Genomic DNA, 27,623 nt, shown 5'->3' with positions numbered 1-27,623 from the left:
TCTATAATATAAAATTTATACCATTGTAGGTAAAAATCTTAACATTCTCCTGCCTTTAGGCATAATGAGTCAATCTCCCACTCTCAAAGACCTCAAAAATGTCACGTGTATTTTGTTTGAAATGTTTGAGACATTAACATACCTCCTTGAAGCTTTTTTTTTTTTTATCTTTTAATAAGACTTAATGATAGAGAGATGGTATTTATTGTCTTAACAAAGGACTATGCTCTAGGCCCTAGGGTACAGGAAAACAGTAACTATAACAGTAGATTTTACAAAAAATGTCTTCAGTTTTATTAAAATATAATCAAAACTTGAGATTTAGGGCTAGAAAACAAGCCACTATATAAAATGTGGTCACAGGACTCTTTAAGTCTCTTATCAGTGTATTCTTTGATAGTTCTTACCAGTTTCTGGCTGACAGAATGTATACTGGCTGCTAGAGGAAGAGCCCATGTTAAAGTCTTCTGGACTCTGTGCTTCTTTAACAATTATAGCTTCTTCTTGATTTCCAATTTCTTCTAACTTAGGTGGCTCAAGGGTAACAATATCAGAATCATCACTGACAGTTCCAAAATAGACATTGTCTTCAGGTGACTTTTCTTCCTCTCCCTAAAGAATCATAATTTCAGAGACAGTAAGTTCAACAATTATTTAAGGGCCTTATATTTTCTACACAGTTCAAAGTGTATAATGGTACTTAGGCAGTATGATAATTTGGGCTTAAAATAAAAGATAGGAATCCTGTCCATTAGGAAAAGATTACTCAATAGTAGCTTCATCTTTTAGTTTGAAAACACAATCAAACCCCTTGGTGACTCTCTCAGAATTACATCAAACTTCTGCCTACTCCTGGTGGACTGCAGAAGTTAAGCCCACCTTTACCACCCAATGACTACAGAATGGAGAGGATTTCTTTATAAGTTCCATGGGTTTACTTCAGTGAAACTGTAGTCAGGGAGCCCATAAAAGACTGATAAAATTTTCCTGGTTATGGATGTAATAAACTTCAACAGCTAAGACCTGTAAAAATCATCCAGCTACCTAGTTTTACCTAGAAGTCCAGTAAACACTAAAGGATAAGATTCAGTTTGCTCTTAGTTTTAAAAACTAACCTTCATTTTAGATATGAACCCCATTAGCTTAATTTCTCAATTTAATTCAAGAATGCAACCTATTGGCCGGCCCGGTGGCTCAGGCGGTTAGAGCGCCGTGCTCCTAACTCCGAAGGCTGCCGGTTCGATTCCCACATGGGCCAGTGGGCTCTCAACCACAAGGTTGCCAGTTCAATTCCTCGAGTCCCGCAAGGGATGGTGGGCTCTGCCCCCTGCAACTAAGATTGAACACGGCACCTTGAGCTGAGCTGCCTCCCAGATGGCTCAGTTGTTGGTTGGAGCGCGGGCTCTCAACCACAAGGTTGCCAGTTCAATTCCTTGACTCCCGCAAGGGATGGTGGGCTCTGCCCCCTGCAACTAAAATTGAACACAGCACCTTGAACTGAGCTGCCACTGAGCTCCCAGATGGCTCAGTTGGTTAGAGCGCATCCTCTCAACCACAAGGTTGCCGGTTCGACTCCCGCAAGGAATGGTGGGCTGTGCTCCCTGCAACTAGCAACGGCAACTGGACCTAGAGCTGAGCTGCGCCCTCCACAACTAAGACTGAAAGGACAACAAATTGAAAAAAAAAAAAAAAGGTCATATGTTTAAAAAAAAAAAAAAAAGTGAATAAACTCAGGGGAAAAAAAAAAAAAAGAATGCAACCTATTTCCAAAGAAAATTATATTCGGAAAAAAAGAGAAAATTATGTTAGAGGTTAAATGAATAAGTCTTTAACATATTACCAAGAAATTACTTTTCTAAATTAAAAGGCATCTCAATCAGGAGTTAAAATAGAGGCTGACTTTAAAAACCTTAAAAATGACCAATCTATGGAATCTCAAAATTTTAAATGAAAATTGTTTATAATTCAAAAGAATGCATAACTATAAACGGAAGTTTTAATTAGTATTCTCTATGTTTATCATATTTCCACAGTTTATTCCATTTCCATTAAACACAAGTTTACCTCAAGTGCTGACTTCGTTTCCTCCAAAACTGGATAAGCAGTTTCTCCCACTAACATTGTGCCATTTTCGCTTCTCTCTGATATAAAGCAAAACTGAATTACACTTTATTACTTTGGCAGTCTACATATATAATAATCTGCGTACATAAAATGTATTCCTGATTTTTTTAAGTGGATTTAATCTAATGACACATATAATTACAACAGTCACTCTTCTGTGGCTAAAAATATCTCTGTATTTCAAATATAATTATTTCAATACTTGAAATTATTAGGGGATAATTTTAAACACTGAACTGAACTCATTTAAGATCTATAAAAATACAATCTCAACATAAACATAATCTCTACTTTACAATACCAAAAGCACTTAATCCAAGGTGTTTATAAAAAGCTGTCAGTGGGTGTTAATAGGTGTTAATATGGAAAATCGATTCTTGTATTTAATGGCACATTTCCTGCATTCTTAAAGTTTATTCAAACTAAAGGTACACTATTCTAATGACTGTCGATGCCTGGTAACACAAGAATCAAAACTATGGCTTCAAATTATAAATTCTTTACAATAAAAAATAGACTATAGAAAATAAGAACTTGAATACTGAAAAACAAGATGTCACTACAGCAGATATATTTTATAAAAAACTCCTCAAAAAAAAGGTATAAACAAAAGTTTATAATATTGTATTTTAATGCAAAAGGCTACAAAATATTAACTGAAGTTAAAAATATTAAAATATATAATAAACATATAAATGTAAACATAACAAAGAACATATACCAAATGTTTACAGAAATTATCTCAAACAAAAATAAATTATAGGTGGCTTAAAATTTTTTTTCTTCTATCATGAATGTGTCTTTTTCATACAATGTAACCCCTTCAAAAAAAAAGAAAAAAAACCTGACTATTTTTGTGTTATATAGTCTCTAACAGAATATTAATTTGGAGATAAAATTCCTCAACAAAGTAGAGATGGGTCCAAGGACTCCTGAGGAAATATGGAAATTTTTAATATACATGAGTACATGCATTTCTTGGGAGAGACAATCCCTAGCTTTCAGGTTCTCAGAGATTTATGACCCACCAAAGATGACAAACACTATTCAAATGAGATTAGTAATCAAGATTAGTAATCACATAGGCCAAAACCAAGATTAACAGGTATGAACTATTATATTTCTAGCCTTGACACCTCTGCTTTACTCTCCTGAAGGGGAAATATTCTGTGTACATTTTTAGTAATTTTTTAAAAAGTTTAAGTAATTTAAGTATGAAGATAAATGTATGCATTAATTACTTGGGTGTCATATTTCTCTATATAATTAATATGGACATCAAATCCCACAGGAAGTGGGATTATACATAACATGCAATACAGTAATTAAATACCACTTACCACCTCTAACCAAAGTGTGATATCTGGAAAAGTTTAGTAAATCCCTTGTGATGATTTAATAATTTTGTACATCACTAGTCTTAATCAAGATTAATAATACTTAGCTATTGGTTACATGTGTAATATCAAAAGTTACCTGGAGGCCCAAATATGTACTAGAGCAGCAAATAAACCCCTGGGCAGGTTGATACCACTGGGCTCTATAGGCCTGACCCCTAATCCATACTAAAATTCTAGTCCTTCAGTAAACTGATCATCTATATTAGCCAGAAAAGCTGCTAACCTACAAAGAAGGCAAGATTCATACTGTCCCTCACACATCCTATTAAGTAAATTAAAAATAAACAAACAAATCAGACTTTTTAAACATCTTACCTCCTTGCTCTACCTGCAATACTTGTAACTCATCTTGCTCTAATGATGAATACTCTGGGGTGAGCTCACAGCTGTCACTGGCTGTACCATGTTCAGAATTCACCATCTCTATATCAGACCCCTAGGGAAAAGTGAAAATCGGTTATTTGTCAGCTGCTCAAGGCAGAATTTGACTGACAAGTAGATGCTTCCATTGTTAAAAGTCCCAAATGCTACCACATTCCAAAGAGAACAGTATCTAATCTGACTACCTTTTGTTCAATTTAGTCCATAAAGGCCTATGAAGGGAAATAGCAGAATGCAGCCACAGGTTTAGATTCAAAAAGAGGTAAGTCAGCCCAAAAGTCGAATGCTCTACTTAATTTTATAAACCCAAGCAATAAATTTGAATCCCAGAGAATAAATTTCTAAATTTAGCTATTTCTATTAATTTGCTTCTATTCAACATTTATGGAACTACTCTAGGTAGGGCACTTTGATATTATGGGGTATAAAAAAATTCAAATCCAAAATTCAAATTTACAGTATATTCAGAGAAAGTCACATGCAAATAACTACTTATTTACAGCAATGTATAACTAAAAAAACTAAGGGCAACGTTTAAAATGAACCCATTAGATTAAAAGAGTAAACTTTCCTTATAAAATTTTACATTATTCATTATTCTTCCAAGCTTGTACTCCTTACTTTGATGTCTGTCTTTTTTTAATAAAACAGTGAATTTTGAGGCATTTTTTTTTCCTTGTGCCTTAATTAGCAAAACAAGGTTAACTACTAAGTTGACTCTGCCTCTCCCCATGCTACTCCCTCACTTTTTCCTATAGTTTACTGATTCATGAAGTCAAAAGGTCTGAGCTCTCCTGATAACTCAGAAGACTCAGACCTTCAAAAGGTCTGAGTCTTTGGGGTTGCCTAAAGTGGCAGGAGAATGGTAGAAACACAGGCAAGGTTAGGGATGGATTGGGGCTTTCAGAGGAGACCAGTTCTGACCTGTATCAGAACGGGGGGAAAGGAAAAGGAAATACATGTGAGAGACACTAGCCAGAAAGAGTAGAACTTGGTAACTACTCTAGACATGGAGGGAAGAGGGATAAAATTACAGATATAATCGACTCTGTGATGAGATATCTCTAATACACAATGCCCTAATGACACACATGGCTAACTAAGTACCAGAGGGGTTTGCTGCCTTGCTTCACACTACCCTCACAGATAGGATTCCCACAGCTGCCTTGCTCCTAGTTCATTATCCTTGAAGGAGAAGTTGTTGCTATGGGAGTTGATCTAAGTTTTGTAGAAAACAGGTTAAAAATAGAAAAGTCACTCATTAAAAAAAAGAAACTACCTCAAAAAAAGAAAAAAGAAAGAAAGCAAGAAACTACCTCAAACTCAACTGATACAGCTGCTATTAAATTTTAAAACTTTCTTTTGGAAAAAGCAATCATTTTTTTTGTTGCTGTTAATGTTTTCTAGATGTGACTAAACCAACTATCTACATCTTAAATTATCAAAATAATTGTAAAAAATACCATTTGAAATCTTTATTAATGAAGGAAAATAAGTGAGGCTTGAGAGATCCTAAAAACAAACAGGAAAAATATAGATAAATCCATTAAAACTTTGAATATAAATGATTTTTATCTTATTCCTTCTAATTCATCAGTATTTTACAATTTGTCTATAATGGACATATATTACCAATGTGAGAAAATAAATTAATGTTTATTAGGTATTAATGTGTAACATCATACTTCTATAATAAAATTCATTTTGTGAGAATTCTAGCCATAGTACTTTTCCTGTCAAGTTCTACTAATACATATCATTAAGTGGAACTACAGGTTCTCCATGCTCCTTTCTGTTCTGTTTATCTACTTACCATATCTTGGCCAAATTACTTAACCTCTCTAAGCTTTAATTTTTTTTAACTATGAAATGGGAATGAAAACAGTCTATACCAGAGGGTTGTTTAAAATTATATGAGAATGTAGATAGAGCTCAGGGCCTGACCAATAATAAACCCTCAGTAAATATTCACCTACTGTCTAAAAGCTGAGGAAAGCCATGTACAACAAATAATGTAGAAGATGCTGGCTCATGGAGAGATTTTAGCAATGAAGTGTAATGTGTGTGTGTGGGGGGGTCCAAACCATAGACAATGGAACCTTATGCTTAAATGTAGAAAAAAATTGGCCTTCAAAGAACCCCGTTTGCATCACTGCTAACAATTGTATTACAAATGGCCTTATAAAAAGTATTAAATAGCATACCTCATGATTGATGACAGTCCAACCACAAGATGATTCACTGTCACTGGAGTTTTCAGACATTTTTCAGGTCTACAAATACAAAAACATATTGACAGATGGGACATATTTGTTAAAATCCTATAGGAAGCACTGTATGTGACCCAATAATGAAAAGTGCCTTACTATCTTCCCGGTGAAACTGATACAACCACCCATGGATTTACCATAGAGGAAATGATTGCATACCCATGTGAACAAATACAACCAAACTTTTAAGACAAGGAGATCCTCTTGAGCTGGAATAGTCAAGACAGACATATTGTTCGAATGATTCAGAATAACGCTGGGTCTGAAGAAAATGTAGGACTTGACCAGGCAGAACTTAAGGGAAAGGAAAACCCAATTTAACTGTGTGGGGAAGCCAAGAGTTCAGAGAATGGCAAACGGGGAACAGACAGCAAGAGTAAAAGCCTGTTTTCAATGAACAATATGTAAGGTGTGAAAAGCATGGCTGAAGAAACCAAGCATGGGGAGTCGAAGAGCTCTCAGGTAAAGCAAAAGGTCTACTGTGTTGGCAACAGGAAGCAATTTAAATTTTCAAGCAGGGAAGAAAACATTATCAAACAATTTTTATGAAAATAACCGCGTCAGAAATACTTCAGTTGGATTAAAACAGAGGGGGAAAAAATACCAGAGGTTGGTTAGAAACTTGTGGTCACTGGCAATAACGTAGACTTAAGTCCTAAACCAGCATACATCTGACACTCTACCTGATTTGTTCTCCCCTTTCTTTCTGAAACTCCTATTTAAATGTCAAAACCAAGCTCACTAAAGTGAATTGTATCTTACTGACTTTGTTCTATACATTTAAGTCTTATAAATACTTCTACTATTGCACATACATTGTGAACACGCTAGGTCCAAATTGATGATTGTTGTTCTAACAGAATTCTACTGCAGACAATTTAATATGGAACTGGTGCTCAAATGAGAACAGGGCACAAATATAGATCTGAATCTTCCACTAGTGATTCTGGAAACTCTTGTAAATTAATATTTTAAAAACAAAAACATGGTTAGTCACTACAGCATAAAAATTAACATGTTTTAGATAAATTCCTCAAAACCTAAAATAAGACATAGAGATTGTATGACTTTTAAGGTCATGCTGCAACATTTTCTGGTAAGTCCATCTGAGGTCATCTGTTTGATTTCCTGTTTACAACTGATTAGGGTCCTGACAGTTTGTAAATTTAAAGGCAAACATTTAAAAAAATATATATGACAGTGAAATAACTTGTTTGTGTCCAGTAGAGATTATCCCAAAGGTTACATTCTGAATAGCCTATAAGATATAAACCAATTTTATTTCAATTTATCTTAGCAATTTTATTTCAGCATTCCTTATTAAACTGACTATATAAATCCCAATTTCTTACTGAACCAGTTTTCACGAGTTTTTGAAAAACTTTTTGATGTTACAAGTTGTATTTCAACTGTTTTATAACATTTAAAAATTATGGGCTGACATATGGACTACACAAAGACTGAGCAATTAACTTTGCAGGAGGAAAGGAGTATGGTCAAAGGCTTTATAAATGAGTTGCAATGTTTCTCACACATGCTAGACAGAACATTTTAAAATTGAATTGGCTGTCAAAATTTAAAAACTTTACACTGCAGGATCACATAAAATAAATTCTGGTTCCTCATTCTAAGAAAAAGAACATGATGATGATGACACTGAAGGATTTCTCAAGAGAGAACGGAAAAGCATTACAGAGCAAAAGCAAAGGCAGCACTTCACACCTGTTAAAATGGCTATCATCAAAAAAATCAACAAATAACAAATGCTGGCAAAGATGTAGAGAAAAGAAGCCCTCGTACAACTGTTGGTGGGAATGTAAATTGATGCAGTCAATTTGGAAAAACAGTATGAAGATTCCTCATAAAACTACAAATAGAGCTGCCACATGACCCAGAAATACCACTTCTGGATATTTATCCTAAGAAAAGAAAACTCTAAATTGAAAAGATATATGCACCCCTAAGTTCACTGCAGTATTTACAATAGCCAAGATATGGAAGCAACCAAGGTGTCCATTAGATGGGTAACGATGATGTGGTATATGCAGACGCATGCGCCAACACACACACATATACACACAACAGAATATTACTGAGCAATAAAAGACTGAAATCTTGTAATTTGCAACAATATTGGTGGACCTAGAGAATATTATGCTAAGTGAAATAAGTCAGACAAAGAAAGACAAATACGTATGATTTCACTTACATGCGGAATCTAAAAAACACAAAACAAATCAAAATAGAAACAAACCCATAAATACAGAGAACAAGATGATGCTTGCCAAAGGATGGAGGAGAAGGTAAGGGGAATTAAATAAATAAATAAATATTTATAAATAAAATTAAAATTCACTTTCAAAAATTTTTTATTAAAATTTATTGAGGTGACAATTGTTAGTAAAATTACATAGGTTTCAAGTGTACAATTCTGTAATACATCATCTCTATATCACATTGTGTGTTCACCACCCAGTCAGTTCTCCATCACCATATATTTAACCCCCTTTCCCCACTTCTACTATCCCTCCTCCCCCCTTTACCCTCTGGTAACCACTAAGCTATTGTCCGTGTCTATGAGTTTTCATTTGTTCTGTTGCTTTCAGTTTTATATCCCACATATCAGTGAAATCATACGGTTCTCGACTTTTTCTGACTTATTTCACTTAGCATAATAATCTCAAGATCCATCCATGTTGTCACAAATGGTCCTATTTCATCTTTTCTTATGATAGAATAGTATTCCATTGTGTATATATACCACATCTTCTTTATCCAATCATCTATTGCACGACACTTTGGTTGTTTCCATGTCTTGGCCACCATAAATAAAGCTGCAATGAACATGGGAGTACATGTATCTTTATGGATAAATGTTTTCAAATTTTTCAGTAGATACCCAGGAGAGGAATTGGTGTGTCATACAGTAATTCTATTCTTAATTTTTTGAGGAACCTCCACACTGCCTTCCATAGTGGCACCAATCTGCATTCCCACCGACAGTGTATGAGAGGTTCCTTTTTCTCCAAAGCCTCTCCAACACTTATTTGACTTGTTGATGATAGCCATTCTAACCAGTGTGAGGTGATAATTTATTGTGGTTTTTATTTGCATTTCTCTGATGTTGTGCATCTTTTCTTATCTATTGGCATTATATGAGTTCCTCATATACGAGTATTTTGGATATTAGCCCCTTATCGGAGGTGTTCGCAAGTATCTTCTCCCATTCAGTTGGTTGTCTCTTTTTTTTGTTGATGATTTCTTTTGCTGTGCAGAAGCTTTTTAGTTTAATATACTCCCATTCATTTATTTTAGCTTTTATTTCCCTTGCATTTGAGGTCAAATTCATAAATTCCTCTTTGAACCCAAGGTCCATAAGTTTAGTACCTATGTTGTCCTCTATGCAGTTTATTATCTCAGGTATTATGTTTAGGTCTTTGATCCATTTTGAGTTAATTTTGGTACATGGTGACAGATAGCAGTTTATTTTCATTCTTTTGCATGTGGCTATCCAATTCTCCCAGCACCATTTATTGAAGACTCTTTCTTTTCTCCATTGTATGTTTTTGGCTCCTTTGCCGAAAATTATCTGTCCATATTTATGTGGGTTTATTTCTGGGTTTTCAATTCTATCCCACTGTTCTGTGTGTCTGTTTTTCTGTCAATACCATTTTGATTATTGTTGCTCTGTAGTACAAGCTGATGTCAGGGAGTGTGACACTGCCAGCATTATTCTTTTTTCTTAGGATTGCTTTGGTTATTCCGGGTCTTTTGTGATTCCATACAAATCTGATGATTTTTTTTTTTCTATTTCTTTAAAAAATGCCACTGGGATTCTTATGGGGATTGCACTCAATCTGTACATTGCTTTGGGTAATGTGGCCATTTTAATTATGTTGATTCTTCTAAGCCATGAACACAGAATGTCTTTCCATTTCTTTGTGTCTTCTCCAATTTCTTTTAAAAATGTCTTATATGGGTGGCCGAATGGCTCAGTTGGTTAAAGCGCAAGCTCTGAACAACAGAGCTGCTGGTTCAATACCCACATGGGCCAGTGAGCTGAGCCCTCCAAAACTAGATTGAAGACAACCAGCTGCTGCTGAGTTCCGATGGGGCGGCCAGATGGCTCAGCTGATTAGAGCGCCAGTTCTCAACAAGACTGCCAGTTCAATTCCCGCATGGGATGGTGGGCTGTGCCCCCTGCAACTAAGATTGAGAACGGCAACTGGACTTGGAGCTGAGCTGCACCCTCCACAACTAGATTGAAGGACGACTTGGAGCTGATGGGCTCTGGAGAAACACACACTGTTCACCAATATTCCCCAATAAAAATTTTTTTTTTAGTAAATAAAAATAAAAATGTCTTATAGTTTTCAGTGTATAGGTCCTTCACATCCTTGGTTAAGCTTATTCCTAGGTATTTTATTCTTTTTGTTGCAACTGCTAAAGGAATTTTTCAAAATTTCTTTTTCTCAAAAACATTTTTTGAGTATTATTTTAGGATGAGAATCATCAGTTGAGAAAATTACTATTTAGTAACATGAATTTAATAAATACATTTTTCAAAGTTATTTTTTAATGGTGTGTTTCTGTAGGAGTATTAAAGTGTACCATGGTTGTAATCAGTATGACACTGATTGAATACTGATTCATTTATGAGGTAGACTAAAAGGAGCCATAGTGGGCAAATGAGTAAATAATGCATCTTTTAACAAAGTTCGGAATTATGTTTTTATTACATAAGCTCTTCCACAATAGCTCCAGAGAACTGTTACAGATCCTGCCTAAATAATGCTTATTCTAATAACGAAACCATACACTAGGGGCAGCCATGAGATGGAAGCATGAAGTACCTGAAGGAAACAAACCAACATGAGTCATATTATTGCTGTTTCTTCCTTCTTGGGAAGGAAGAGGACAATTGAGATTAACAAAAACACTGTCTGCAGAACCAGGAAAACCTAAAGAAATTCATTTATCTTGGAATATTTAACATGTGTTGTATTAATAAGAGGAAATAAAATATTATACATATATAAAGCTATATAATATATAAATTAAACATACATTACATATATACACATGTATATAACTGGTTTTTAAAAAGCAGCAGCCTATTGTAATCCTTGAAGTTTTATTATAGCTCTTTAGTCATGGAACACATGGGCCAAAGATACAATTTTAAAACACTTGAGGTGGCAGTTGTCAAAACTAATAACACAGCAACATTAATTTTACCTATAAAATACAACCTGAGTGAATATTACCTCATATGATGGTGCCTCTCATCATTCCTAACTACATTTTACTATGGAAAAGTAAGGTTTCCATCACTGTATCTTCTAGAATTAGACGTGATGGAGAAGAATGGGGGCATTATTCTCCCACATGTCTATAATTCCAATGTAAACCAACCAATGGGCTGTCAGCAGAGGTCCCAAAAGTGCTGATGTATCATAAATGTGATCAAAGATGAGTCAGTTTGGATAGTTTTCAAGAACTTATTTCTATAATGCTTATCAAATGTTCATCTCCTCAAAACAATATGAAAATGCCTACTTTAAGTCAAAAAACCAGACTTTATTTGAGAAATTGAAGAGGATTCAAGATCCCAACTAATGAAAACTTTAAAATGTCCTTTATACTCTATTTTTTTTCCAATAACAACCCTACAGAAATATTTTTAAATAAGCCTATCTTGATCTGAAACATAAACATTACATTCATTCATTCATTCAACATATACTTATTGCACATCTAATATGTGCTATGAACTATTCCAAGCAGTAGGGATACAGCACCAGGGTGGGGGGACATCCCCTGAAGAGTGTATTCTTGTAAGGGACAGTGATACAAACAAGCAGAATATGTAGTAAGCCAGGCGGTGGCAAGTGCTGTGAAGAAAAAGAAAGAAGGGGGGAAAAACTGAACGCAGGGACTGGGGTAGGGATTATAATTTAAATAAGGTTAGGGGAGGCCTCCTACTAACATGAGGGTATCAATTTCTCCAGTCTCATGAAGAGAGTAACAGTAACAACCATCTTTAATTTCTGATCATCTCATGAGCAAAAAAAAGGAACATAAGCAATTTATATAAAAATGGCTTATAAGGAAAAGAAGCTCAACCTTTCTATAAAGGTTATTTTAATGACTAACCAAGATTAAAGAGGTTAGTAGGTTAGATAAGAGATGGGAAAATAGGCACTGTAAAATTGGAAATGTAGACTGTTATTATCCTTTGAGTAATTTTGTAATAATACCAAATTTTACAGGCAGATACCCTGTGACCTACCAATTCCATTTCATTTACTATCCATTTCATTGCTAGGAATGTATCACATGAGAATGAAAATATATACACACACATAAGAATGGTTGATGGAACAATTTTTATAATATAAAATGAGTGAAATGCCTACCAATAGTGAATTTATTAAAATTAAAATACATATCTATAATTAATGCAGCCATTAAAAAATTAAGTAGATCAACATGTCTTGATATAGAAAGATACAAATAATATATTAAGTGGAAAAAAGCAAGTCAGAAAATATGTATAATAAAACCCTATTTATATTAATCTATATGCAATATGTTAAAATTTTAAAAAGTATCTTTCAAATCTAAAAAGCCTAAAATTACTGTATCTGCTAAATTTTCAACGGTCATTTATTACCTTTATAATCAGCAGAAAAAATAAGTTATTTTTTAAAATGAAAAGACAAACCCCATTTTTTTAAAATGTCTTTTTGTTTTCATTTTATTTTATTTTTAAGGAGAGCGCAGGTCACAATGGCCCATGCAGAGATCGAACCGGCAACCTTGGTGCTATTAGCACCATGCTCTAACCAACTGAGCTAACTGGCCACCCAACAAACCCAATTTTAAGTACAGTGAATGACTGATACAAATCCAATTATCTTCTCGATGTCCAGTTTCTTTAAGACAAGTTAAAGGGTTTAAGGGAGTCATATTAAAATGTTTACTGTCTGAGGCATCAGAAGTTTATTGTGGAAAACTGACAGTAGAAAAAAGCATAACTCAGGGCTTTGATAAGCCCACAGTGCAGTAACTATGACATCAAGTTGTGGGTCCTATAATGGTCCTCCTTCCTGGTTATACTCATCATGTAAGTGGATACAAAGATAACTGATCCATAATACGCAGGCTCTTCTAGTTCTAATGGAGTGGAAGTTCATTTAAAACACTGAAATCTATCATTAAAGATAGGTATCTGGAAAAAAATCTTAAACAGGAGTAGTAATTTCACTTTATCCACTGCCCAGAAAGAGCAAGCAATGCTGTTACATTCAACAGATTAATGTTTTGATCTGGAAAATAAATTCTGCAAGACGTGAGTCAATACACAATTTCTTCACTAGTTCCTTCCATGATGCAACATCCCTCAAATTGGGAAACAAAAGCAACTACTACCATATTTGAAGATAAAGGCAACCCCTTTTCTCAATCTAAAAGAAGCCATACCTTTGATAAAAAGTTTGAAATAAAGTGAATAAACAATATGAATCCAAAATACTATGGGAAAATTAAGATACCTGTTAGTATGGAAATGTTCCTTTCACCAGGTATTCTCATTCTGAGAAAAATGACTTTCTGGGATTGTTATATCTTAATTTCAGAAAACCTGAAAAAGCCAACAAATATATAAACTTGACTCAGCTCCGTACTGCCCTCACTTGGGCACTATAAGCCCCTGGTGGCCCTCTTTCCCCCATTATGAATAAGTAAGTAAAATTACTGGGTTCTGGCTCTTTGTTTTCTTCTGTTCTCAATTTTTTTAAAATAATGTTTTCACTTGTTAAAAAGAAATATATTACATATATATATATATATATATATATATATATATATATATTCATCATATAACCTGTATTTTTTATTTTAAACATACTTTTCACAAAAGGATAATTCACCATAATTTTTTTTTTTTTTTACAACTGTCTTCAACTTTTTCATTTGGGGAAAAAAGATGGAAAACAAAGGGATTTTATACATTTTCATTTTGCTTTCAACTTTTTAAAATTTGCATACCTTGGGGGCGGGGAGTTATCACTTTGTGAGGGGTGTAAATGTGTATTACATTGTTTTGTATACTTGAACCAATAAAAAGTCTATGCACCTTATTACAGAATAGATAATTAAATATATATCCACTGTTACATTCTAGTAGATAAAAATGTTAGTAGTTATTTGAGTTATCAATTAATCATATAAGCAGTCTTACCAACCCATGATAAATTACATGTCTTTGCTTTTAGTTTCACTTATTTATATTTACTCTCATAAAGGCCTCAGAATTTATTGACAAGTTTCTGAAAGAATTTTTACTTAGAATTAGAGAATGTTCTTTCTATATGCCAACCAGACTGTATGTAACGGGCAGGACTGACTTCCCCAGAAGGAGGGGTCTAAGCTCTAAACTATTTTTTGCACTGAAAGACCAGTGCTTATACATGCAATGTATGTCTCAGAGGACCTATTCATGAAACCAACTTCAAACACCATTTTAAAATATTAAAAACAACATCCACTTTCTACTATTAAGTTAGACTGATGATCTTCCTCATACTTTAGATGTGGGATTAAAACAAATCAAAACCAAAATTAAGCCCAACCATAAAAGCACACTGCAGTTTCAGGACCTGTAAGGCAGCAGAGTGCTAAGTCAGTTAGCAGAGGGGCCAGGTTTCCTTCAACCAAAAAAAGACAAAAAAACCTACCAAAAAAATCAAATGAAGATCCCATTTGACTTTTCTTCATCCAACTTCCCAGTCGAAAAGTATGTATCACATTAAGTCATCACACTTCAAATGTATGTTTTTATGCATGAGTGAATGTTACTTAAGCAGATCAATAATACTTTGCATGAGACACTCTACCACTTACAAAGTGGTACCATTTTCATATCTGATTGATCATCACAAATATCCCATGAAGTAAAGCAAATGGTTATTTACAACACAAATGGAAATAGAGACTCGTAAATTACATTACTTGCTCAACATAATTAACACCCTGACTCCCAACTCAACGCTCTGTTTATGTTCCATCTTGCTGGCAATATGAACCAGAAGTAAGGTTTTAGGATAGTGATTTATAGACAAGTATTAAAGAAAAATTAGATTTTTCACTTCCTGTGATGACAGGAAAATCTTTTAATTCACTTTACTATTTTCTAATATTTCCTTGAGAAAACCCTATAGGCCTTTATAAACAGGTTTCCACACATCAAACGCTCTTAAAAAAAAAAAAAAAAAATCCTGGAATTTACCAGTTAGTTGCAATCCTCCCCAGATTACAGGGCTAAATTTCATTTTAGAACTCAAATTGAAATTTTTTTTTCCAAGTTTATCTGGTGCAATATATCAGACATGATCTTTGAAACCGACTCAATTTTTAACTTTTAATCTAGTCAAAACTGCAGAACTCTTTGGAAAAAAAGCCTTGAAAATGTTAAGTTATCGCTTACAATATGGCAATTTCCTCACCTTAACCACACACGAACATGAAAACAATTCAGCCTCTAGTAGTTCTGTATTGTTAGATGAGTCTGCATTTTCTGTTTAAAAATACCCTGGGCTTAACAGGCCTTGCCGCTGTGTCATATTCTTTACATGTTCAGAAACTGCTACTTCTAACAGTTCATACTCACCTAATTTTTTAAAATCTTTATTTAATTTGGATAAGAATTACACAATCTGGTTAGTAAATCAGATCAAGTTAGTAAATCAGATTTATTAATTATGAACATTTCTTATGCTCTATAAATGGACCCAAATATCTAATAAGATATTAAGCCAACACAGAACACAAAATACACAAAATTAAAAGGTGGAAAATACTGAAACAAAATTTAAATTTGGGGATAGAAGCAAAGCTCCAAAGATAACCTAGAAAAGTATAAATACTACAGCTTTAAAACAAAAACTTCAGAATGGGTATTTTATTAAGAGTTAATGGACACCTAGGGCAAAGGTAAACCCCAATTTTTCAAGACTGGTAATTGCAAAAATACGTAAATATTCCTACAGAAAAACAACGTGGCCCTTTCTGTATCACAGAAAACAAAATGTGGGCTAAAAAAAAATGTTACTTACTATTTATATCTAACATATCCATACTAGGAAATAAAACAAAAATTAACGTACTCCAAAATATCACACATATAAAACAGTACTCAAAGTGATTCAATGAAAACAAGCTTAAAATGCCCAATTTTATAACTGCTTAAACTTATTTCCACTCTGCTGGATATTATTTTCAAATTAATATCCCCATATTTCGTCACCTGATGGATTTACAGGAATAATCAAGATTGCACAGTCTTAACTGAAGACTCAGCACTTTGTCTTTGATTTTACTATACAAAGTGAAAAACAGATCAAAATCAGATGAGATGTACAAATGCTAAGACTTATTGTTATATCTGGTTTTTTGACCTCTCCAGTACAAATGATGAATTCTTGTCCCTTCTGGACAATTAATTTACATTTAACTTGGTTATTCATATAGTCAGTGGATGTAATAACAGGGGCTCTGCCTGTTTTTTGTTGTTGCTTATTTGCTTTTTATACCTGGAATTGCTGCACTTAGATCTTTTTTAAATTAAGTTTTTTTCTACAGAAAATTTGGAAAATAACAAAGTATAAAGAAAAAAAATCATTCGTAGTTTCACCATCTAATCACTTTTATAACTATAACTATCTTTTCAGTCTTATTTCAAAGATATATAATTCCTTCTAAGTTTTATAGTTTAGTTTAAAAGTTAGAATCACACTATTTTCTTACCCATTCTCATTTAAAAATTAATATTTCCCACACCCTTAAACATTATTTGAGAACGATTTTTAATGGCTTCTTTAATTAGAATACCATCCTTAGGGTAAAGGGTTAAAAATAATGCATTAAAATAATACCCCCACTTCCTCTCTTTCCCTCCCCTTTAGGACAAGAGCTCAGGAAAAAATACTAAACCATTCATATTAGTGTCCAAGGTGTGATATATACTCTCCTGAGAAATTTGGGCCCTAAAAAGACTGAAACCTTAAATCAAAGATACGATGTGCTAATAGTAACATTTCAAACACTATCCAGGGGATGTGCCCTTGCTGGAAGACGCGCATCTCCTAAAATTCGCCGTACTAAAGTAGTAGTTACCTATTCTGGCTACAGAAAGTTGCATTCCGTTTTTTAATAAAGCAGTGCTAATTTCACCCATTCAACGAAGTACCTTAATTGGCTGAGTTGATTAAAATTGGCGCGCTCAATGGCCGAGTTGGATTCATTAAACAAGGGAAACGCGTAACGCACACCTGGCACTCACTGGACAGCTACTCCAGAGGACTTACCGATTAGGAAGACTGGCGCTACAGAAGGCCAGTGGAGGGGAGAAAGGATATGGAGTGGGATTTGATCAATACCAGCCCGGTGTACGAGCAGATATCTCTGCTGCATTATTTGATATTTAATCTTTCTATTCCCGGCTTCACGGGTCTAAAAGGTCACCGAAAAAGCTGGGCCAGCTGAAAACCCGGCAGGGTGACGGACTAACATCTTACCATATGGATTCTCAACATCAAGACCGTGAAGAGCCTCAAGCCAGCCCAGTGAAGGAAGGAGGGTCCCCCGGGCCGTCAGCTCCCCCACTCCCCTGGCGCACCGCTCGGGTCTGCAAGGTGGCGTAGGAGGCTGCAGAACCATGAGACAGGACTTCTCAGGAGCCGACTTCCGTCTCGGTGGCTGCAGACTCGCGTTCGGAAGCCACCCCTGCGGCTGCACACACCAGACGCCACGAGTCGAGCCCCGGTCCCAGCAGCCCCAGCCCCAGCAGCCCCAGCCCCAGCCCCAGCCGAGACCCTGCGAGTGCCTCCGCCAGGCGGCTGAGCAGCCGGTGCCAGCCAAGGCCCCGACAGGTGGCCGCGACTCCCCTCCCGGGGTCCAAACCTGCCCAGGACCGTACCTGAAGGGGCAGCTCAACCTCCACTCCACTGCGCTGGCTGTCGTGGTGGCGGTAGTCACAGCTGCGAGCGCAGTGACGCTTCTCATAAAAACAACAACCTGCTCCCAGGCATCCGCAGCCGCGAGGCGGCGGCCCTAGGCGCGCCGCAGCGCATGCTGGGAGTCGTAGTCTCGCCTGCGCCTTATATTTAGAGGCAGCGGAGGGAAGAACTACGACTCCCAAAAAGGAGCGCAACCCGTCGGGGAGAGGCTGCAGGCCGCTGGGCCAAGCGGCCGCAAGCCTCACAACATCCGGGCCCCAGCGCTGGAGAGGCGCCGCGGCTGGTCGCTATGGAGACGGACTGCTACAACCACTGGATAGGATTCGCGTTTCCACCCGGGTGGACTGCTCCCTAGATTACGCGGATTAGTTCATGCATATTGATCGGTTCACTTCCGTCGGTTCACTTCTTTGCTGCTTTAATTGCGTGTAGTAAAAAGGCTGCATCCCCGGGGCGCTCGCTGGCCTTCTTGCCATCTGCTGCGGGAAAAGACTGCGTTTGCCGAAAAAATAAAGAGAAGATAGCGAGAATGACCGAGTACGACTGGGTGGGTTTGGGCAGAGGGCTAGATGCTTTTGAATGTTGGTATTATTTGCTTTAAATTTGGGGCATCCCGTACCCCCACCCCCACCCCCACCCCCCAAAAAAGAACACCATTCTAGGCCACTGGGCTACATAGATGCAAATGCGTATTGCATTAAGCCAGAATCGCCTCTGAAGGTATAGTAAAGATGATTGGGGATGGTCTACAACTCGTACCCCATTGCAAACTGAGGTGATGGCTTTCAACAGAAAAACGACCTTGTTAATTTTACATTTTTTTTACATTGTGACTTGTTCAAAAAAGAATATGAGCTAAAAAGGATATAATACACTTATACTTACTGTTGATGGAAACAGTAAAAACTTAAAGTTTAATTCTGTCCACCAATTGTGATCAAAACAAGTTAAGAAAAACATGAACAAGAAGGATGGTGGGCCCGAACAGAAACAAAAGGGTGCCTCAAAATGAGACTTTTGGATTTTTTGCACTGGATGTTACTATATTTAAAGTCAACTATGACACACCACCCAAAAAGAAAATTATATAGTTACAACTGTTGTAATGGGCATTTTTATTATTTCAATGACTATCTTTTGTTTTGTTTTTAAAAATCTGTGTGCGTTTATACTGAAGGACTTTGAAAAGTCAAAATGGCCTGGCTTTCTCTAATTCTAGAAGAGCCGAAAATTAAATTAGTAAAAAAGCTTATACCATCTATTTGTAGATTTTTATTCTTTTCAAGGGACTTTCCCATGCTAACTCTAAGACCATCAATTTAAAAAGAACATTTACAATTTTAATTAACCTTTTTATCCTTAAGTAAAAAACAGTTGCTGGCCTCAGGTGTAACTGGCAGAAAACTTAAAATAATCCTTTTATTATTCTTTGTATTAGGCTGTTTTGTTTTGAATTGTATCTAGTTTGAACTCCACATTATAAGAATATCAAATTTGAAGAGGGTGAAACCCAAATAAAGAAGCTGCAGTGAGGTCCTATGATGTAAACCAAAAGCAATAGGTATTTTGTTTCTAAGCCTATAAACATTGGTGAATTATCATGGAGATCTAAAATTAGGTAGACACTTCCAGATTGTGTTGTATAAATTATACCAACAAAGTTTATCGGCTAATTTGTCTTCTATTTTGACTAGATATAGGTTGTGCATAACATTTTGCACCAAACTGATCATCAGAGTTTTAGAGCCAGTAGTAGAAGGTGATTCAATGAAAGGGCGTCCTCTGAGGTTGCCCTGAGCAACCTGACTGGTTGCTCCATAAAATAAACTAGGGTTGGTACTTTTTTCCACAAGTCACAGGGCATCCACCTTCCACCCAAGAAGCCTTCTGTGTGCTGAGGAAACCTAGACATTTTGAGAAAAGCTGACCTCTTGATATATCATAGGATTCTGGTGACTTGCTATTATCCAACGTCTGTGCTCTTGATATGAGTATTAAATGAGTATTAGTAAACTGTAGTATACGAATGTAAAGTGTTATTAACCTGTAAATTTCAGCACTGAATCCTGGAAGAGCATACATATGCATTGAGGTAAACCTGTGAAAAAAAATGGTAAAAAAGGATTCCATTTATACAGCAATTTATTGTTTACATAAAAATTTCTTTCCTTTTATCTCTACAAGCACAGAAACTATGGCTGATTTTATTTTTTTTAACTGAATTTTTTTTTTAACTTTTATTTATTTGTGCTTTTCCAGGACCCATCAGCTCTAAGTCAAGTAGTTGTTTCAATCTAGTTGTGGAGGGCACACCTCACAGTGGCCTATGTGGGGATCGAACTGGAAACCGTGTTGTTAAGAGCACCGTGCTCTAACCAACTGAGCTATCCAACAGCCGCCCTCCCGCCTGGCTGATTTTTTAAAACCAATTTTACAGATGATATGCAAAGAGGAAATGATAAAGGACTGGAATAACCTAGGTCACAGTTCTGGCCTTGTGCTACTCCTCTAACAATTGATAATCATTCAAATCTGAACAAATAAAAAGAAAAAGTGGACTAAATACTTAACATTTGTAAATTTGAACTCAAGCTTTCAAAACAAATAGGTTCCTGACATTGGGAAATTTAACTTTGCTGAGACATGAAGTAGAATAAACCCAGGAATTCAGGGTGAGCTGGGTTATGCTAAAAAGGAACGTAACTAATTTGACTCAAATTTGAAACTCAAGCCTGACACAATAGCTCTGTGAACACTTTAACTCCATTTTAGAGTTGGAGAAACTGAGATTATATGCTTACTAGTTTTAAGGATTTAGAAATCTTAAAAGGGTCTCAGCTTCATGAATCACTGCTGTAGTGTCTTCAAAGGACTTAAATGCATATAAATAATCTTTTACTTATTCAACTTTAAAAAGTTAGTTTCAGTCTCCTAACAACCACCATGAAGTTATTTAGATAATATAATTTCTGATTTAGAAGGACTTAGATCTTAAGTATTCTAGAACTTGCCAAATTTTTTTGTTTTTTTTTTAAACTACCAAAACTTTTTGCCTACATGGACATCACAGAGTACATTTATTAAGGGTCTTATTACTAGTACCCTATCGTGAATAAATACACACTTTCCTTTATGCTTTTTGAATACCTGAAAACCACTTAGTTACTGTTGCTATATTTGGAGAGCCCTGACATGAGAGTCCTCAGATTAGGAAACAAAACCATCTCATCCATCTCCTTTGTTTCACATTTATAGATAAGGAACTTGAATCCTTGTAAAAGAATTTCATCAAAATCACACAGCTATTATAAGTGCCAACATCAAAACCCAGAACTGGTGACACCTAACATGTACTTTTATAACTCTCACAGTTGGGGGAATACAAATACAAATTTCCCAAATTAGTCTGCTTGATATATTCTTGTGTAATACATGTAGGTGTCAATATGGCCTTCTCTGTCTCCATATCCCCACACTCCTGCCTCCCAAAGGCTTCTTTAACTCGTGTCTTTCACAACAAATTTGTAGCCCAGTACAGCAGGTCCTTGAATAAGATCGTTTGTGATAACATTAATGAGATGCCCTAGAAACTTAACTGTTGTTTATATCAATTAGCCTATGGTAGAACTGGTTTCACTTAAGTTCCAAGAACCTAACAACAACGTTAAGTGATGGCTTATTGTATTCACAGTTTGATCTAGGGACCAAGCTTCAGCATCACCTGGCCTGCTGTAGCTCCTTTCCACATCCATTCAAGACCCTACAGCAGCCTGAGTAATCATGCTAAAAATTGTTACATCATGACATGCTTCTCCTTAAAATCCATCAGTAACTTCCCTTTGCTTTTACCATAAAGATCCAAATTTTTAATATAGTCAAGAAGACCCTGCAGGATCTGGCACCTGCCCCTCTATTCTCATCTCAACTCATTTGACTTTGGACACACTTTTTCTTTGTTCCCACCTCTATTTTTTCCTTCCTTGCTTTACAGTCTTAAATTCAATGACGTTTCTCCGGAGTGGCCTTCCTTAGCTCCCCCACATTAGGTTAGAACCTCCTATATATTTTCATAAATTTTTTTGTTCCTTCATTGCGTTACTACAATTACTCTTCAATACCTCAAAAGAACAGGACTTCCAAAAAAGTGGAGTGGACAGGGCTAAGTTTTTTGTTTTCCCTTCCCGGCTTTATTGAGACATAATTCACATAAACATGTAAAATTGTATAAGTTTAAGGTGTACATTATGATTTGACATATGAATATATTATGAAATTATTACAATATGGTTAATATCTCCATCACCTAATTACAATTTTTTTATGACAATATTTAAAATCTACTCTCTTAGCAACTTTTAAGTATATAATACAGTATTGTTAACTGTATTATATACAGTTAACCATGCTGGACATTAGATCCCCTGAACTTATCCTTTTAACTGGAAATTTGTACCCTTTGATCAACATCTCTCCATCAATCCCACTCCCAACCCCACCCTGCCCAGCCCCCCTCGCAACTATATTCTACTCTGTTTTAATGAGTTTGGCTTAAAAAAAAAAAAAGATTCCAAATATATGTGAGATTAGGCAGTATGTCTTTCTCTGTGTATTGTGTATATATACATTTTCTTCATCTGTTGATGAACACAGGTTGTTTCTGTGTCTAGGCTGTTATAAATAATGCTGTGATGAACATGGGGATGTAGATTATCTCGCTGAGATAGTGATTTCTGTAATGAAGCAAAATTTTCCATCCAAAAATATATCTCTTTGGCATAAGGATTATTTTAGGCTGATTATTTTTAAGAAACTGCAGACTTAGGAAAAGTTCTAAAAACTGAGTAGAAGTTACTCTTTTGTAAGAGATTTTTATATGTAACTGTATGAGGTAAATCTCCATTTGTAAGGGTGTCTCCCTCACTTTAGGAGGATGACCTTATCTCTAGAAACTCTAATCAATGGAGAAGGCTAGGACTTCAATCTGTGGAACAACTGTGCTTGGTTATTGTGCTTTCCTGGTAACCTCCCCTCTCCTGACTCCTCACTCCCAACATCTCTTATCTTTAGCTGGTGATGTTGTTTAAGGTGTTGGCCTCTGCCATTTCAGATTTGCTCATTTTTCCTGGGTCTCTCGCATACATACAGGAGGTATACATGTTACTAAACTTAGTTTCTCTCCACTAATCTGTCTCATGTCAATTTGATTAGACCAGTCAAAAGAACCTAGAAGGGTAGAGCAAAAATTTTCCTCCGACATTTCATTTCCTTCGGATGTATATCCATGATTGGGATTGCTGGATCATATGGTAGTTCTACTTTTAATTTTTTGAGGAACCTCCAATTTACATTCTCACCAATAGTGCACAAGGGTTCCCTTTCCTTCACATCCTAACACTTGTTATATCTGGACTTTTTGATAACAGCAGTTCTAACAGGTGTGAGCTAATATCTCACTGTGGTTTGATTTGCATTTCCCTGATGATTGGTGATGTTGAGCACCTTTTCATGTACCTGTTTCCCATTTGTATATCTTTGGGGAAATGTCTATTCAGGTCCTTTGCCGATTTTTTAATCAAATTGTGTTTTTGCTATTGAGTTGTATGAGTTCCTTGTATATCTTGAATATTAACCCCGTATCAGATATATGGTTTGCAAAATTTTCTCCCATTCTGTAGGTTGTTTCAGTCTGTTGATGGTTTCTTTTGCTATGCAGAAGCTTTTTAGTTTGATGTAGTCCCAATTGTTTATTTTTTTGTTGTTGCATATACTTTTGGTGTCATATCCCAAATATCATTTCCAAGACCAATATCAAGGAGCTTTTTACCAATTTTTCTTTCTAAGAGTTTTGCAGTGTCAGGTCTTACATTTAAGTCTTCAATTTATTTCAAGTTAATTTTTGTGAGTGGTGTAAAACAGGGTTGAAGCTAAGTTTAGTGTTTTTTTTTCCAGAATTTTATAACTGAGAATCTTTTGATATGTTTATATTTTAGGGTAAGAAAAATACTTCAGCTTCAAATTCAGACACAGAAATAAAAGCTGAACAACTGCCTCCTTGTGTGAACCCTGGCAATCCTGTGTTTTCATGTATGTTGGACCCAAAGACACTCCATACAGCTACTTCACTATCAAAACCTAAGATGATTATGTATAAAACAAATTCAAGTACTTACGGTGAATTTTTACCTATGCCACAGTTTTTTCCCTGCAATTACACTCCAAAGGAGCAAGCATTTACAAACCATCTCAGAGCTACTGGATTTTATCAAAATAATAATCTAAATACCGCACCTGACAGAATCAGAACCCTTGATTTTTCTAATTTTCAACACACTCTATGAAAAGATATTCCCTTGTATATTTAAGATAAACTATACTCAGAAAAAAATGAGTTTTAAATCTAAGGCTGGAATATCTAATTTGGAATATAAAAAATTTTAACTTAAAAAATATCTTCAAGAAATAAAGCATTTCAACTGATAACTGAATGACAGTGACTGACTTTTTTAATAAAAATGTTTTTATTAAATGTTTTTATTTTATTCAAAACAGCAGAATAAAAGGTAGAAGTGTTTTCGTATACCCTAGCTTTAGTGCCTGTACTCCAAAAGCTCTAAAAAAACTTTCATGATCTCAATTGTCTGTTGAGTATATTTATCAAGACAAAGGAACACAGGCGCTCTAAGAAAAAAATGAATTAGGAAGACTCTGACCAGTAATTTCCCACTTTTCTGTTATTTCAACTATGGCTTAGATCCTGGGGAAATGTTAGTTCCCAATGCCATGCTGGTGGAAGAGAGGACTTGTTATTCATTCATTCATTTAGCAAATATTTCTTGAACACCTACTAATGGCAGGCACTATACTATATGCAAATGGAACACAGAAATAAAAGACAGTCTTATTGTTTCAGTGAACAATAAAAATATTTTGGGAGCACGAGATTAGCAAATTATTGAGAGATAATTTACGTAATGTATGCAAAAGGTCTTTCAGACACAGAGACAGAATAGCTCAAAAGGGAGACCAAGGAGACGAGAAGAAGCATCATGGACAAGGTAAAGCCAAATCAAAAGAAAGGTTGGTTCAGGCAAAAGAAACAGTATCTATAAAAGTACAAAGATCTGAGAGCGAGGTATACTTTTATAAATACAATTAATTTGATACAGGCTTCCCCTGCTAACCAAAAGTAGAGTTCCCATGAAACCTTTCATAAACCAAAATGATGTAAAGCAAAGAGTACTCCCCACTTTCCAAAACTTTGCATCACTTTTATGGAAGACCTACATTAGGACCTGTTTTCGCTAAGCGAAAGAAATCCAAAGAGGATTTTTCTCTTTTCAAAAAAAAAAAAAAGAAGAAAACCTGTTACCATCACTGTTCCTATTTTTCCCTTTTAGTTTCAGGTTCAGGATATTAACATCAATTAGAAAGAATAATCTTGTGATTCACTAGGGTATCAGAAAACCTTGATCTTCTATTGGCAAAAATGTCTTCATGTGAAGAAACAGCTCAACTGCAGCCTCATGAGATTCTTCCAATACCCCAAAATTTGATATTTGGTATTGGCTCAAGAAAGAAGAAAATTAGCTTTGTTCACTTCCTCTAAAACAGCAAAAATCAAGGCTCTGCACAAGATTTCCAGGCAAATAATGCAATAGAATTTGAGTTTATTAGTCTTTTCTCCATAAAGACTATACAAATCATTTTCCCCTTCACTGTAGATGCTCGATTTGTGGTAAGTGGAGTCAATTTTTAATATGTAAAATCTAGATATTAACCTAATGTTCATTACTATGGCAGGTGGTTAAACCTTTTTTGTTTTGTTGTTATTGCTAAAATTCTCCAGATGAATATCTTGGAATCAAGCATATTGTCTGGAATGCCATTATGTAGTCATTCAGGGCCTGTTCAAGTCCAGGGACTATTCTAGGCAATAAGAGCCTGCCTTCATGGAGCTTGGATTCTAGTAAATTCCAGTAGGGGAAAACAGACCAAAAAACATGTATTAATATGTATACATATTTACAGATATATAATGTAAGTATTTGTAAATATGTATTTGTTTGCATGTTACACATGCATGTTATACACATAAAGACAAATATTTACAATTATATACATATACATGTATATTTACATGTAAATGTCTATATATAACATGTATGTACTTGTTATATATTATATATAGATATGTATAAATATTACATGTAAATGTTTATATATGTCTATGTATATAACATGCCAGGTGATAAGAGTCATGGGAAAAAATAAAATAAAATAGTGTTGGGGTAAGGAGTTATTTAGGTAGGTTCGTCAGGGAAGGTCTCTGATGAGGTGTTGTTTGACCAACCCTTGAAGGAAGTGAAGGGACTATCTGAGTAAAATCAAATGTTGTGAGGCAATTAAATATCTGGTCTGTAGTTCGGAGAAGCCCACATTGAATATAATCATTTAAACAACATCCACACAAAGACATTATTTAAAATCATGAGACCAGATAAGTATAAGTAGAAAAGAAACCCAAGGACTAAGCTCTAGGGAGCGCCAACATTTAGAAGTCAGGGGAATGGATGGAATAAACCAATGAGATCAAGGAGTGATTGGTTAGTGAAGTAAGTGGAAATTAGAAGACAGTAATACCTGGAAGCCAAGTAAAGAATTTGTTTCAAAGGGAAAGGCCCAGCTCTGTAAAAATATCTTGGGAGGTAACACATGGACTGAGACCTGAGGGTTTCATTAGGCAATATGGAAGTCATTGTTGACTTCAACAAGAAGTGTTTCAGTGAGGTGGCAGAGAGGAAAACTTCATTGGAACAGGTTTAAGAAAGAATGGAAGAAGTAGAAACTACTTGAGTAGTTTTGCTGTACACTACACAGAGAAATAGGGCGATAGCTGGAAGTAGATGTGGGCAAAAAGTTATTTTTTTAAAGACTGGATTATAATACAGCATTTGTATTCTGATGGAACCATATTTTGAGAACCACTGACCTATATATAGTAAGCAGTTCTAAACAGAAAATGTAAGTGAAGACAACTACAGTATAATGTTTCTTTAATACAGACTTTAAAAAGCTCAAATGTATAATTCTAAGGCATGGATAGGCTGAACAGAATTATTTACCAACATATTATATTTAGAACTGGAATACATAAGAGCAACCTAAAAGAAGTATTAGAATATGGACTATAAAGTATTATCATTATCTGTGAGATATACTAAATAAAGCAGTACATTTTTGGACCATGCCACTATAAATGTAAAACAATACCAAAAAAAAGTGCAAGACAAAAAATAAATTTAAAAAGTGCTCTGTAATTTTTCCAAAAAAAAAGCCCTACATTTCAGAAAAGCTTGAATGATCAATTCTCCTGGAAAATATTTAAAGCCCATTAGGTAAAAAATTCTTGTATTTTAGGCAAACTTACC

The 27,623-nt window shown here is 35.3% G+C and overlaps 2 protein-coding genes across 6 annotated transcripts in view; one reads left to right on the top strand and one right to left on the bottom strand.

The window, feature by feature from the left end:
• The window catches only part of CCPG1 (cell cycle progression 1), a 33,878-nt gene extending 15,563 nt beyond the window's left edge, over positions 1-18,315 (bottom strand). Inside the window, exons 1-6 of one of the 5 annotated variants that reach the window (XM_074327717.1) lie at positions 18,156-18,315; positions 17,755-17,884; positions 6,110-6,178; positions 3,840-3,960; positions 2,065-2,141; positions 408-612 (exon numbers count right to left, since the gene is read on the bottom strand). In XM_074327717.1, coding sequence (XP_074183818.1) covers positions 408-612; positions 2,065-2,141; positions 3,840-3,960; positions 6,110-6,169 — 463 coding nt within the window. In that variant the 5' untranslated portion in view covers positions 6,170-6,178; positions 17,755-17,884; positions 18,156-18,315. Of the gene's footprint in view, positions 1-407; positions 613-2,064; positions 2,142-3,839; positions 3,961-6,109; positions 6,179-13,731; positions 13,821-17,754; positions 17,885-18,155 lie in introns of all 5 variants that reach the window. The other 4 variants (XM_074327716.1, XM_074327718.1, XM_019732271.2 and 1 more) reach the window with 4 other exon arrangements.
• A 19-nt stretch (positions 18,316-18,334) lies between these two features.
• On the top strand, positions 18,335-25,111 carry PIERCE2 (piercer of microtubule wall 2). The gene is made up of 2 exons (XM_019732214.2): positions 18,335-18,742; positions 24,186-25,111. The coding sequence occupies exons 1-2, from the start codon at positions 18,725-18,727 to the stop codon at positions 24,531-24,533; spliced, it is 366 nt and encodes a 121-aa protein (XP_019587773.2). The 5' UTR covers positions 18,335-18,724; the 3' UTR covers positions 24,534-25,111.
• Positions 25,112-27,623: the final 2,512 nt, after the last annotated feature.

The sequence above is a fragment of the Rhinolophus sinicus genome, linkage group LG03 (assembly GCF_036562045.2).
Source record: "Rhinolophus sinicus isolate RSC01 linkage group LG03, ASM3656204v1, whole genome shotgun sequence".
In the NCBI taxonomy this organism is placed as follows: domain Eukaryota; kingdom Metazoa; phylum Chordata; class Mammalia; order Chiroptera; family Rhinolophidae; genus Rhinolophus; species Rhinolophus sinicus.
The sequence above is the reverse complement of the archived record's forward strand: the minus strand, read 5'-3'. Positions and strand labels throughout refer to the sequence as shown.